The sequence below is a fragment of the Corapipo altera genome, unplaced genomic scaffold, assembly GCF_003945725.1.
Source record: "Corapipo altera isolate COAL_440 unplaced genomic scaffold, ASM394572v1 275, whole genome shotgun sequence".
Lineage (NCBI taxonomy): Eukaryota > Metazoa > Chordata > Aves > Passeriformes > Pipridae > Corapipo > Corapipo altera.
In genome coordinates, this window is record NW_020885001.1 from 747,391 (window position 1) to 759,490 (window position 12,100).

The following is a 12,100-nucleotide window of genomic DNA, read 5'->3' on the forward strand; positions in this document are numbered from 1 at the left end:
AGGAATATCCCAAAACAAGAGTTATATGCATTTCCTTCATTCACCTGGAAAATCTTATTCCCCTGCTAGACATCTGCCATAATGCAGTCCTGCCTGGATCGTCAACCACACGTGGAGTTTTATGATGCACTGAATATCAATTATTTCAGGTACTCCTGCAGCAATCTCTGCCCCAAATGATGCAATAAGGGAATTGAAGCTAAGCTGAGACTATGTTTGGGTGACTGCTATGAGTCTGGTTTTATTATAAGCTTTTTTTTACCAGTGTACCACTTGGTCCTCGCTGCTGTGGTTTGGACTGATGCACCCTGTGATCCCTCCATTCAAGGCCAGATGCTCGGAACCAGCTCTTGGAAAACAACTGGCGAGGTCAGGGCTGCAACTGGTGGCTCAGGTTTCTGACTGCAGTGCTTGGGGAAGCTCCCAGAGCTGCAGCATAGTCCTGCCACACACCGTGTCAAAGGTGGGATGCTGGGATGTGCAGGGTTTGGAGCAACGTGCTGAGCAGCTGGGGAAGGCACAGGATGGGAGTGGAAAGGAGGACGGAGAGCTGCAGGAAGCCAGATTTCCTTGGATGCGTATCCAGGAGGGACACTTGCAGCTCACTGGGCAGCCTGGACATCCCCTGCTCCTCCAGGACCCTCACCTGGAGCTGAGCACCAGCAGCACCCCTGAAAAGGGCAGGAAAACAAAGAGGGGACAGGAAACGAACGTGGCTCAAGGCTGAGCTCGCTGACCGAGCTGTGGGCAGGGTGATGCAACCAGGGTCAATTAAGCTGCCACCACGCAGCCTCGCAGGGCACATTAAGTGCCAATTTTCTGCACTGCTGAAGAGGTAAAGAATGAAAATGAGAACCAACAGGAAGTTTCAGCTGAAAAGAAAGAGCCAGTTGGGAGCTGGGAGTTGGAGGCTGGACCCGGGCCAGCAATGAGATGAGCAGGCGAGCACTGCTGCCCACTGCTGCAGCGACCTCCGGGGCTCCAGCGGCCGGGAACACTCCCCTGCCCCAAACCCTGGGGAGAACACGAGAGCCAGGGGACTGGCACGGGCTGCGTGCAGGGCTGGCAGCACACAGAGCCAAGCCTGGCTGAGTGTGGGTGCTGGTACAGGTGGGACATGACAGCCACCCCAGCAAGATGAAGGAGTGGAACCTCTGCTCCTTTGCCGAGGCGTCCTCACTCTGCCCTTCTGGACAGAGGAAGTAACTGGGAAGGGGGCGCAGACAGGGAGCCCCCCACAGAAGGCAGAAGTGATGGGGGCTCCTGGGCTATCCCCTTCCACCCTGCCTGCCCATGGAAGGTGCAGCAGTGTCCTTCCCAATCACCGTCCTCCTCTTGCTTTTTGCAGGAGGTGGGAATGCAGAGAGCTGGTTTATTCCCCGTGCACAGCCGCCGTGGGTCCCGGGTGTCTGGGAAGGTAATTCCGCGCCGGGCACGGGGCAGGGACCAGGGTCCGGCCCGGGGCTGCGGGAACGGATGGCACAATTTGTTTGCGAGGGGAAGCTCCCCGTCTGGGCAGAGTTTTCTCTTCCCTTTGGAAAGCAACACCCCCGCCTGACGCTTCCCGAGGACGAAATGGCTGCGCGGAGCCCGCCGCTCATTCCCGCTCCTGGCGCTCCCTCTGCAGGAGCGGCCGCGGGCTGGGGGGGCCGGGGGGGGCCGGGGTCGCTGCCAGCCCACGCTCACAGCCCGCGCCAGGATGGCACTTCTGGCACAAACCCTTTGGGGTGAGGCCGGAGGGGTTGAACCGAACGGCTGGAGCCGATTTCGGCGGGCGGGGTGGGCTGAGTCCTGCCCGCAGGACCGCGCTGCACTTTGGGCTTGGGGCAAACTGGAGGGGAGGGGTGGTGGCCGCGGGGCTCCGGGGAAAGGGGGAGGAGCGGGGGGGCCTCCCCAGAGGGGGAGCGGGAGCTGATGGGGAGGAGAAGCTGCGGGGTGCGGAGATGCTCAGCAGAGCAACGCCCCAGCGCCCCGGCTGCGAGAACATCCCGCTGGGGTGGAGCCAGAGCAAAACCTTCGCACCTCCAGAGCGAAACGGCTCCTCTGCTCCAAAATGTGACCCCAGCTGAACCTCCTGCTCTCCCACCGCTGCCCCAGGGCTGGTACCCTTCACTCTGGGCACTGCCACCCCCTGCCCAGCCGCTCTCGGGAGCTGTCTCGCACGAGGCAGCCGGGGGAAAGGGGCATCCCTGGGCACCTCCGAGCTCCCAGCCCTCCTTCGGCGGCCTTGCAGAGCTCAGGAACAGCTCTCCACCACCTCTCCCCGCAGCCCCGGGGCCGCAGCTCCCGCTCCCTCTGTAAGCGGAGAGATTCCCTCCCCATCAGGGGCCCGGCTGCCAAATTCCAGTCAAGAGCACATTTTTACGGCATGACACCAGTGGGGCCCCTGCAGGAGACGGCGTGAGATCCAGCCCTTCACCCTGGAGGTGCCGGTCCCGGGACGGTTCCCGCAGTGCCGCGTCCCCGCCGCCTTCCTCCCTCTGCCCGTGGAAGCGCTCGCCAAATATTACAAAACATCCTCCTTCCTTCCCCCCGGGCTGCAGGGTGCAGAGACACCCGCCGCCTCCTGGCCCTCCCCACCCCGTCCATCCCCTTCCTTCCTCCCTGCTCCTTTCCAGGCGGCTGCTCACGCAGGCGGCTTTCGAAGGAGCCCCGGGACAGGTAGCAGAGAGTGACAGAGCCCGGTAGAAGTCTGCGGCTGCAAAGGTAGGAAGGAGAAGGGAGCTGAGGGCTGGAGCTCACCCAGCGCTTGCCTGCACCAGGCTGGAGGGAGGAGGAGAGCAGGGACCGAGGGCTCCTCGGCTGCCCAGGGCACAGAGCTGGTCCCCAGCTCCTCCAGCGATGGCAGACCTCGGAAGACACCTTTGAATAGCACAACCTCTTTGCCCTGCCAGAGAGCTCGATGTCATGGTGCTTTCCCAGGCAGAGCAGGGCACTGGCACCTGCCAGGCGGGCGGCTGGGCCGCGTGGGCACACCGGGCTCTCCGCCAGGCCCCTCGCGCCGGCGGGATGAGATCCTCTGCCAGGCCCCTGGTGTGGCTCTGTTTGGGTTGCTAAGGAGGAGCTGCTGGAGCCAGGCACGATGATGTGTGCTGGCACACAGCTCCACACCGCCTGCCCTCCCTCGGGACCCCCGGGAACGGGAGATGCCATCAGAGCTCTGAGCAAGAGAAGGGTCTGGGCACAGTGTCCTCCCTCCGAGGCGCTGTGCTGCTGCTCTGCCAGCACAGGTGGGCAGAGGGGAGGTGTTCCAGGTAGATTTGGAGCTGGTGGTGTTTAGATGGGAGGCTCCAAGGAGGCATTTAAACACCATCCATTTGACAGACCCGGCTCTTAGTCACAGTCCCCGGAAACAAGAGTGAACCTCTGCCCCGAGCAGCGGAAGGGCTTGGCTGCCTCTTTTCCAAGCACATGGAAATTTCCATGGAATTAGCATAAGGGTAATTATTACCATCTGCCCCCTTGCAGGCTGTGGTCACCCCACCGGCTGGCTCTGGTGTTCCTTGGGGCACTGGCTGTGTGTGGCTATTCTCGGTCTTGTGGCACTTGGCACAGCTGGGAAGTGAAACCGTGCTCACCTCCAGACCCCAGAGTGGGACTGGGGGCTGCACTGGGGCTGGCGGGGGTCTGGACAGGACCTGTCACTGCTCTGGGGCTGAGGTTGTGGCTCCCAGACAGTGACATTGACCTTCCCCCTTGTCCCGAGGGGCTGGGGAAAGTTTCATTGGGTTTTTGCCAGTTTGTCAGGCTGAGGGAACTCTGGGGAGTGTGGTGAGGGACGTCACCACGTGCCCTCAGGGTTCTTGGGTTTGGGAACTGCTTTTCTCTACTGGGGTGCTACATAATCATCATTTAATTTCGGTACCTTCCCCCTCCTGGCTTTCCCTCCAGCGTCTGCTGGGAAAGCCAGCAGTTTGCCAGTGGTCTGTGTGTGTTTACTGCTCACAGGGCGGGGGCCCTGCACACGAGTGGGGGGGGCTGTGACCACTGCGTCCGTGGGCCCTGCCCAGAGTTTTCAGTGCTGCTTTCCAGCGTGTGCATGTCCTGGAGCCTTGGCTCCTGGTCAGGTTCACCCCTTCAGTTCAGATCCCTGCTCTGACAGGATGGACTTCTTAGGAAATGCTGAATTCCTGCCGCTTGGTAGCGATCCTCAGCTCGTGGAAGCCGATTTCTGGGATAAGTGGCTGAAGCCTGGATGCAGCATCCAAGCCTTGAGCACGGGCAGGTGCCTGGCAGATCCCATCCAGCACATGGAGCTGTGCTGTGTGTCTCCCAGCTTTGCCCGGCAGGGAAGGGCAGTGTTTCAAAATGCACCCCTGGGAAATGGCTGCAGGAAATTCCTTTGAAACCAAAGGCACAGGAACGAAAGGGCCGAGCCCTGGGAAGGCTGCCTGTGCCAGAGCCTGGCCCTGGGCACACTCTGTCCAGAGAGAGGCACTGCACAGGGACCACACAGTCATGCCCAGAGCTCACTCCTGTCCCATTCCACAGGCAGGGATGTGCAGAGGCAGGGCTTGTCCGTGGCTGCAAGGTGGAGGAGATGGGCAGCAACACAAGACACAGCACATCATGTGTGTGGTGTTTGGCCTTTATAACACATTCTGGAAGTCAGAGCAGTCCAAAGCCCACTCCGAGCTCTGCATCTTGGGCCTGGGAATCCAAAAATCATCTCCTCACCTCTTTCACCTGCTGCCACAATCCGTCAGTGCTCGGGGCTCGTGGCTCCAGCACTCCTCTCCAGCATGGCCCGTTCCCCCAGCAGCGCTTGGCAGGGAAAGAGGAGGGGCAGGAGCAGGACCCAGTGGGAGCTGCCAGGCTGTGGGGAGGATTTGGGGCAGACCTCTCCCTGTGCTACGCTCGGAGCCATTTTCAGCCAAGTTTTGCTTCACCCCTGTGGCCATGGTGCAGTGCCAGGAGGCTGCAGCATCCCAGGGTGTTTCCAGAGGTGCAGGCAGGTGCCAGCAGCTCCTGCAGGGCTGGCAGTGCCCGAGCTGTGTGGTGGGTGCAAGGTGCTGCCCAGCTCCTGCCTGCATGCCTGCCAGGGATTATCCAGCCACATGCAGCAGGCAGGGCCCCAGGCCGTGTCCCACAGGGCTGTCACCTGACTCTGCCATGGTGTCCGACCGCGGTGACCGACCACAGCCTCCGAGTTCTCTCCTGGCACTCCGGCAGCAAAGGTAACGCTCCCTGCTCCCAGGGGCATTCCAGGGGCTCTGTGGTGGTCAGGGCTGTTGTGGAAGCCCCCGTGCACACAGGGGGGAGGTCCCCAGGGGTGTTTGTGGCTGTGGGCACGCTGGGCACGGTCACAGGCGGAAGGGCAGGTGAACCTGCCAGGACATTTTTTCATCCAAGGAAAGTTCGGTTGTTTTTTTGTGTGTTTATTTTTATTTTTTTTAGGAAGGTGAAAGCTTTCAAGGACACCAACACTTTTCTTGCCAAAAAATACCGCAACCCCAGCCAGAACACCCTGACTGACAGAAAAAAAAAAAAAAAGATATTAATATTCCGGTTTTCAGTTTCTCAGAAGTAAAAAGCCCCAAATGGTGTCAGAAATGGATACGTTCTGAGGCACTTTAATTAAAGTAATTCCAACCAGGACGTTTCCTGAGCGGGGTCACCTCTGAGCTTTTAAAGTGCTGCGTTAAATCTTCCCTCCATGAAGGGGTCTGGCTGCTGCCTGACTTTGGCTGTTTGGCTGCCCCTGCAAGGCACGATTTGGGAAGAGGCTGTTTTCAGGGGAGAAATTACACCGGTGCTTTATCAGGGCTTCTCGACTGAGATCAGGTGCCCTGATAAGGGGCTCAGACCCCAGTTTGTCATTGAACATCCAGCAGGAGAGGCTGGGCCGGTGGCTGATAATGGGTGAGGAGGTTTAGACTGGATATTAGAGAAAATTTCTTCGTGGGAAGGGTTGTCCAGCCCTGGCACAGACTGCCCAGGGCAGTGGTGAATTCACCATCCTTGGAGGGATTTTACAGACGTGTAGATGTGGCACCTGGGGACATCGGTCGGGGTGGCCTTGGCTGTGCTGCCTTGAGGTCGCACTCAGAGGGCTTTTCCAAGCTAAGCGATTCCGTGGATTTCTGATTCCCAATGTCACAAGACCAGCCGCCTGCCCGTGCCAGCCCCCTCCCGGGCCCCGCATCTGCGCGGGGCTGCGGGTCCTGCCCCCGGGAGAGGGGTGCGGGAGAGGGTGGGAGCGGGGCCACCGGTCACCCAGAGCCCCCCCGGGCCGCCCCTGCCCAGCTCGGGCCGAGCCCCCGCCCTTCCTCCATCCCTCCCCCCTCCCTCCCTCCCTCCCTCCCTGCCGCGGAGGCGGGACGCGCCGGGACCGGCGGAGCGGCGGCAGCGAGCCCGGCCATGGGGGCGGCCCAGAGCCGGGACCCCCGGGAGCCGCGGGACCCCCGGGACCCCCGGGCCCCGCCGCGCCGGTGAGTGCGGGCGAGGGTGGGGGCCGCGGTCCGGGCCGGGTCTGGGTCCCCCCCACGAGTGGAGCTGCTCCGGGCTCGCTGCGGTGGAGGTGGGAAACCAGAGCGTGAAGTCCTCAATTTGCGCCTTAACTTTCCCCTTTCCCCTTCCCTCTCGTCCTCCAGCCACACTCAGCTCCCCACCCAAGGGGGCCCAAACCCCCCATCCCTGGTCCCAGCAGACCAGAGCTCCCAGCTGCAGCTCAGCTCAGGAGGGAAGTTGGGGTCCCTCTGTCCCCAAGGTCTCGGGTTGTGGGGTGGGGGCCAGGGTGAGGTGGGAGCTGGTTTGGGGTCCAGAGGCCGGGGAGAACCAGGGCTGGGCTGGGTGAACTGCTCCCCACCAGCTGCTCCAGCACTGGGAACTGAAGGGGAGGCACTAGCTGGGATCAAAAGGAAAAGCGTAAACATCTTATCTGGAAATCAACGAAAACACTTCTGGGAACAGAAATATTTTCTTTAAGGGGTGTACCCTGTGAGGCTGTTTGCAAACACCGGGCTCAGACAAGGAAAACAAGTGTGTTCTGCCCTTGTACCTGCTTGGTTCTGCCTTTATTTCCCTGCACTTGTCTCTTATATAGACTTTAGAGGTGTTTCCCAGTGGAAAAACCATCCCAGTGTTCCCTGTGTGTGCTGGAGCTGCTCCTTTCTGCCCCATCGGACTCAGCTGCTTCTCCTTCCCACCTGTTTGCTCCACCTTGAGCAAACTTTGTTTTGTTTCTCCCACCCTTTATCATCTCCCTGGCCCTTCTTCCTGTGCTGGCTGCTGTCCTCGCTCCTCAGCTGCTCCCATCCCTGCTGGCACCCCATGTTATGGGCTGAGGTGCTGCCTGCATTTCTCAAAATCACTGAGTCCAGGGTAAAATCAGGGATCTAAGGCCTGACAAACACCTGATAAGAGCATTCCTGCTGCATGACATGGATGTTTTTAGCAAAGAGAGCAAAGGAATTGAAGGGGGAGTCAATAAGCCTCACAATGAAGGCAGATGCTTGTGTTCATCCGGCATCAGTGTGGAAATGGGGCTGGAAATCACGTAGCTGGAGCCTGTTCCTATTGAAACGAGATCGCACCCACACGAGAGCATCAGCCAGATTAAGCTGTGGTTGGCATTTTTAAAATGCTGGAATAGCAGAGCATTCATTATCCCATCACCCCTTTCCAGTGCAGCCACAAATGTCTGTATTTATCCATTTGCTGGCAGTTTGGTGGGGAAAGGCAGCTGGAGCCCACGGCTGGCTGCTGGTGCCCGGGCTCGTGTGTGACAGTTGTGTCCTTTGCTTCTATTTCTGTAGAGCTATTTTGATGGAATGTGCGGCGATGGAACTGTCGCATCCCGGGCTGTGAAGGGTCCCGGGGGAGCTCGGCAGCGCTGTCCCACTCTGGGCATTGCTCTGGAGCTCCAGGGCAGGGCGCTGCCGCAGCGGGTGACACCCCGGTTCCTGCTGTGCCCTGGCGAGCAGGTGGCAGAGCCAGAGGAGGGAGGAGGTTGGGTTTGTCTGCCTTGACCTCCAGGGCATTTGGTGTTGTGCTGCTCAGCCCAGGCCGTGTCCAGGAGTGTCCAAGCTGCTGCTCTGTCAAGGTCAGGAGAAGCAAAAGGAACGTGGGAACTTTTCTGTCGTGGATTTGTCCTCCCACGGTCCTGACTCGTCCCTCAGCAGTGGCTTCCTCACCTGGTGGGAACGTGCCTCTGAGCAACCTGCTCTAGTGTAAAGGTCCCTGCCCGTGGCAGGGGGTTGGACCAGACGGTCTTTACAGTCCCTTCCTGCCCAAACCATTCTGGGATTCCTTGATTCTCCAGGCTGCTCCGTGGGCATTGGCTCAGCCCCGGGGCTCTGCTCAGCTGCCTCCTGTGATCCCCCCGGAGGGTGCCCACCCATCTCCCGTGTTCTCCCGGGGACGGGGCGAGGGGTCGGGCTGCGGAGACCCCTCCTCTCCTGGGCTGCGGGGCGCTGCCAGCCCGCGGGCAGCCGCGAAGCCCCAGCCCTCCGTTCCCGAGGCCGGAGAGCTCGGCAGCCTTTGGAAACTCATCCTGGAGAGCCCTCTAGCGAGAGCAGCGCCCGCCCGAGCCCGCCGGGCTCCCGGGAATGCGCCGGGATGCTGCTGCACCCGAGGGATGCTCCGGGGGGCTGTCAAACCCAAGGGATGCGCCGGGATGCTCCGGGATGCTCTAGATGCTGACGCGTCCCGGGGATGCTGATCCCTGATCAATAGAGTAGGGTGGGATAAAACACAGCAACAGAAAAATGCTCCTGGAACACCTGGGACCTTCTTGCCTGGAGGAGACAAATGCTGTGTGGATGAAGTGCTGATTACAAGCTGTGAGGGTGATTTACACAACAGTGTAACATGGATTCGTGTTTTATCCATGTGCTGATCTCTGAGCTGTCCCTTCCATCCCCTGCTGTCCCTGTGCTCTGTCCCAGGGTTGGCTGCAGGGAGCCTGACCCTGGTCCCCATGGGGGAGTGAAAGGCCCCGCTGTGGAGGAGCAGAGAGGCAGGACCTGAGGAGAGGAAAGAAAACCCACAAAAGATCTGTTTCTCAGCTAGAAATGGCAGCACTGGCTGCTGTGCTGTGCCTAGAAAAGCTCCACAGCCAGAAATAGATCTTCTCCTGCCTTATGAAAGGGCCAAGAATGGAAGCTCCAGGTGCATGCCTTCCTCTGGCCTGGGGCACTGCAGCTCCCAACGCCACAGGTGTGGCTGTGTGATACCTGTTCCACAGCCTTACACCCCACGCCCTCCCCGGGGACCAAGGTGTGGTGACAGTGGGAGGAATTGGGCATGCTGTGTTTCTAGGATGTGAGGCCAGGCAGCAGCACTGCTGCCAGATGGCCAGGAGGAAGTTCACCCCAATATAAAAGCAGGGAAAGTCCATCTGGGTGCAGAGCTATTACCCCTGGATGCAGCTGGCTTCTTGCAAGGATCAGCACGAGCAGCCGAGCAAGGTGTTGCATCTTTTTGCAGGCTCTGCGATGCCAGAGCTCTTCCAGCTCCAAAATCTTGGGGCTTCACCTGTCCTCTGTGTGGTGGGCATTGATGCTCTCCCCCTTCCAGAAAGCCCAGGCACTGTGTGAGCTGTGGGTGGTTTCTAGGTCATTCAGTGCTGCTACCAGAGACATCCACGGGCTGCACACTGCCTGTCCCTGAGCCACTGTGTGTGTGCAGGGCTTGGCACAGTGAAGTCCTGTGACAGCAGTGCCAAGGACAGCCTGTCCAGCTGCTGCCTGTGCAGGCTGCACCTCACTGTGTGGATGGCAGCTGCTGGCAGGTGTTTTTGAACAGGTCAGCATCCTCCCTGCTCTGCAGAGATGTGTTTGCTGACCGTGCCAAGCAGCATTTGGCAGGCAGAACCCTCAGTGTGACTGACAATGTCAGGTTATCTCCTTGGCGGTGGTTTGCAGCCAGCGGTGCTGCCAGGCTGGGTCAGGTGCCAAGCTGGAAAATGCCACTCGAGGCATTTTCTTAACTGCTCATCAGGAACAGCAAGTGGAAACAGGCTTTGCTCCTGCACTGCTCTGGCATCTTCCTGCCCCGGGCCCCACAGGTCAGGAGCTCTGCAGCTGGCATGGTGCAGTGCAGTCCTGCTGATCCTGTTCCTGCAGCCACGCTCCTTCCCCCGGGTGGTGGGTGGGAGCAGGGGCTCCTCACTGGGCACACCGCACGTGTGCAGCCTGCACAGGGACAGATCCTGCTGATTTTCTCTGCTCCAGTGCCCCAGTTCCCTCCTCCAACAAGTGGGGGGCTGCAGGAGTCAGCCTGTGCTTTGCCCTTCGCCTGCCACAGCTCCTTCCCCTCTGCAGCGGAGGTGGCTCGTTCCTGCTGCTGTGCCAGCCCTGCTGCTGTGCCAGCCCTGCTGCTGTGCCAGCCCTGCTGCTGCTCCTGCTGCAGTCGTGTTGCTCTTCTCCCTGTGAGGTCCCTGGCAGAACCCATCAGAACGTGGCCACGCTGTCACTCAGGCTGGTCCTTGGGATCAGCAGGAGGTGGGAAGGAGGAGCGGGAGGAGGAGGGGGAGGTCAGGCTGCAGCGCGGCTCACGCTGAAGATCTCCTTATGCAAAATTCATCTGCAGAAATCAGCTGTGCCACTTCGGAGCAGGGAAGTGGGCTGTGCTCTGCTCACGGCAGCTGCAGGCAACAGGATGTTGAGGTTCTGCTTTTGCTTGAGCCTCGTGGTTTTTGGCTGAGTGTTGATATGCATAGAGCGGTCCCCTCTTGCTTGGTGTCCTCTGTGCAGCAGTGGGGGTGTGCAGGACCCCTTGTCCCCGGGACTTGGGGGTCTGGGGGGGCAGTGTGGTGCTTGGCCGAGGTGTTCCCTGGGGCCTGTGCACTGTTCCTGCCACTGACCTGCGGTGGGAACCAGCAGCACCTCAGCTTTGGCTCTCCCAGGGAAATCTTTTGGGGAAGTTTGGAAGTGATATGACAGGGGGTAAGGGATTTTCTTTGACAGAGGCTGGACAGTAAAGGCATGCAGCAATGACACATATATTTAATAAGGACACCAAGAGATGGAAGCCTGGGAGAAAGGATCGCTGCAGGGAGGTTATTTGAGATGCTCCACAGTGAGGAATGAGCTCTTTGAAGCATCCGACAGAGGCTGGTGTCAGAGGCAGCCAGACCAGATGGACGGGTCTGCTCTGCCCCAGAGGCCTCTCTGCTCATGCAGAGGCATTCCCGGCTCTCAGAGCTGGGTGATGATTCACAGGGAAGCACCGGTTCATGGGCTCAGCCTGCCTTCTGAACTCTTGGTCTGGTCAGCAAGGGCCAGCAACATTTCCCTGCAATGGGTTGGGCTGGTTTCACACCAGGACAGTTGTCTGCCCTTTCCCAGGTCATCCCTGGGACCTGCTGCCAGGAGTGGGGTGATTCAGTTGGGGTTCTGGGGAGCTGCCAGTGATGCTGCTGCCAATGACAGATCTGCTGCCAGAGCCCCGGACATTCCTCGCTGTGCATCAGAAACATTATCCTCCTCTCTCTAGCAAGTGTGTGGGAGCTGATGAATTTGGGCGTGGGAGCCCTCGTTAGGGGGGAAAGTTCCTGAGGGAAAGTTCCCGAGGGAGGCCAGCATGGTTGATTTCTGCGGGAACTGCCGGCTGTTATTTTTAAACAACAATAGTTTAATAAATAAATAAACTTGCTGCCACGGAAGGATATCACATCAGCCAGGGCTGTTGAGGCCGGTATTTCCTTGGAAAATGGAAGGGTCAGGTGTGTCCCTTCCCTCTGCCCCTATCCCCCTCTGTCTGGTTCCTTGGCACTGGGAAGCCCCCTTCCTTAGGCAAGGCTTCCCAAGGCGGGTGAGCCTTCCCAGTGGAAGCCACTCTTCCTGGGGGCAGTGAGGATTCCTGGGAGCTGCTTGCACCCCAGGGCAGTTCCCAGCCAGCGTGGGGTCTTCTCTGGCACGTCCAGAGTGGAAGGAATCTGCGTCCTGCCGTCTATGTGACAGCACAGGTGCAGCCCAATAAATGTGAGATAAACTGGGGGGGATCGGGTTTCACAGTCCAGTGCTCTCTCGCGTGGGGGTTCCTGTGGCAAAGGGGCGGCAGGGCAGCCCGGGGGGGTGTGACAGCGATGTGCCCCGGCCCCGACTTTAGGCAGAAATAGGTGAATTTGTGAGTTCGCGTGGGAAAGGAGAAGAGA

At 59.6% G+C, this 12,100-nt stretch overlaps 1 protein-coding gene across 1 annotated transcript in view; it reads left to right on the forward strand.

Annotated features, from left to right (window-relative positions):
* Positions 1–5,091: 5,091 nt before the first annotated feature.
* TACC1 (transforming acidic coiled-coil containing protein 1) overlaps positions 5,092–12,100 on the forward strand; it is a 24,072-nt gene continuing 17,063 nt past the window's right edge. The window contains exon 1 of the mRNA XM_027667061.1: positions 5,092–5,177. Coding sequence (XP_027522862.1) covers positions 5,113–5,177 — 65 coding nt within the window. The 5' untranslated portion in view covers positions 5,092–5,112. The remainder of the gene's footprint in view (positions 5,178–12,100) is intronic.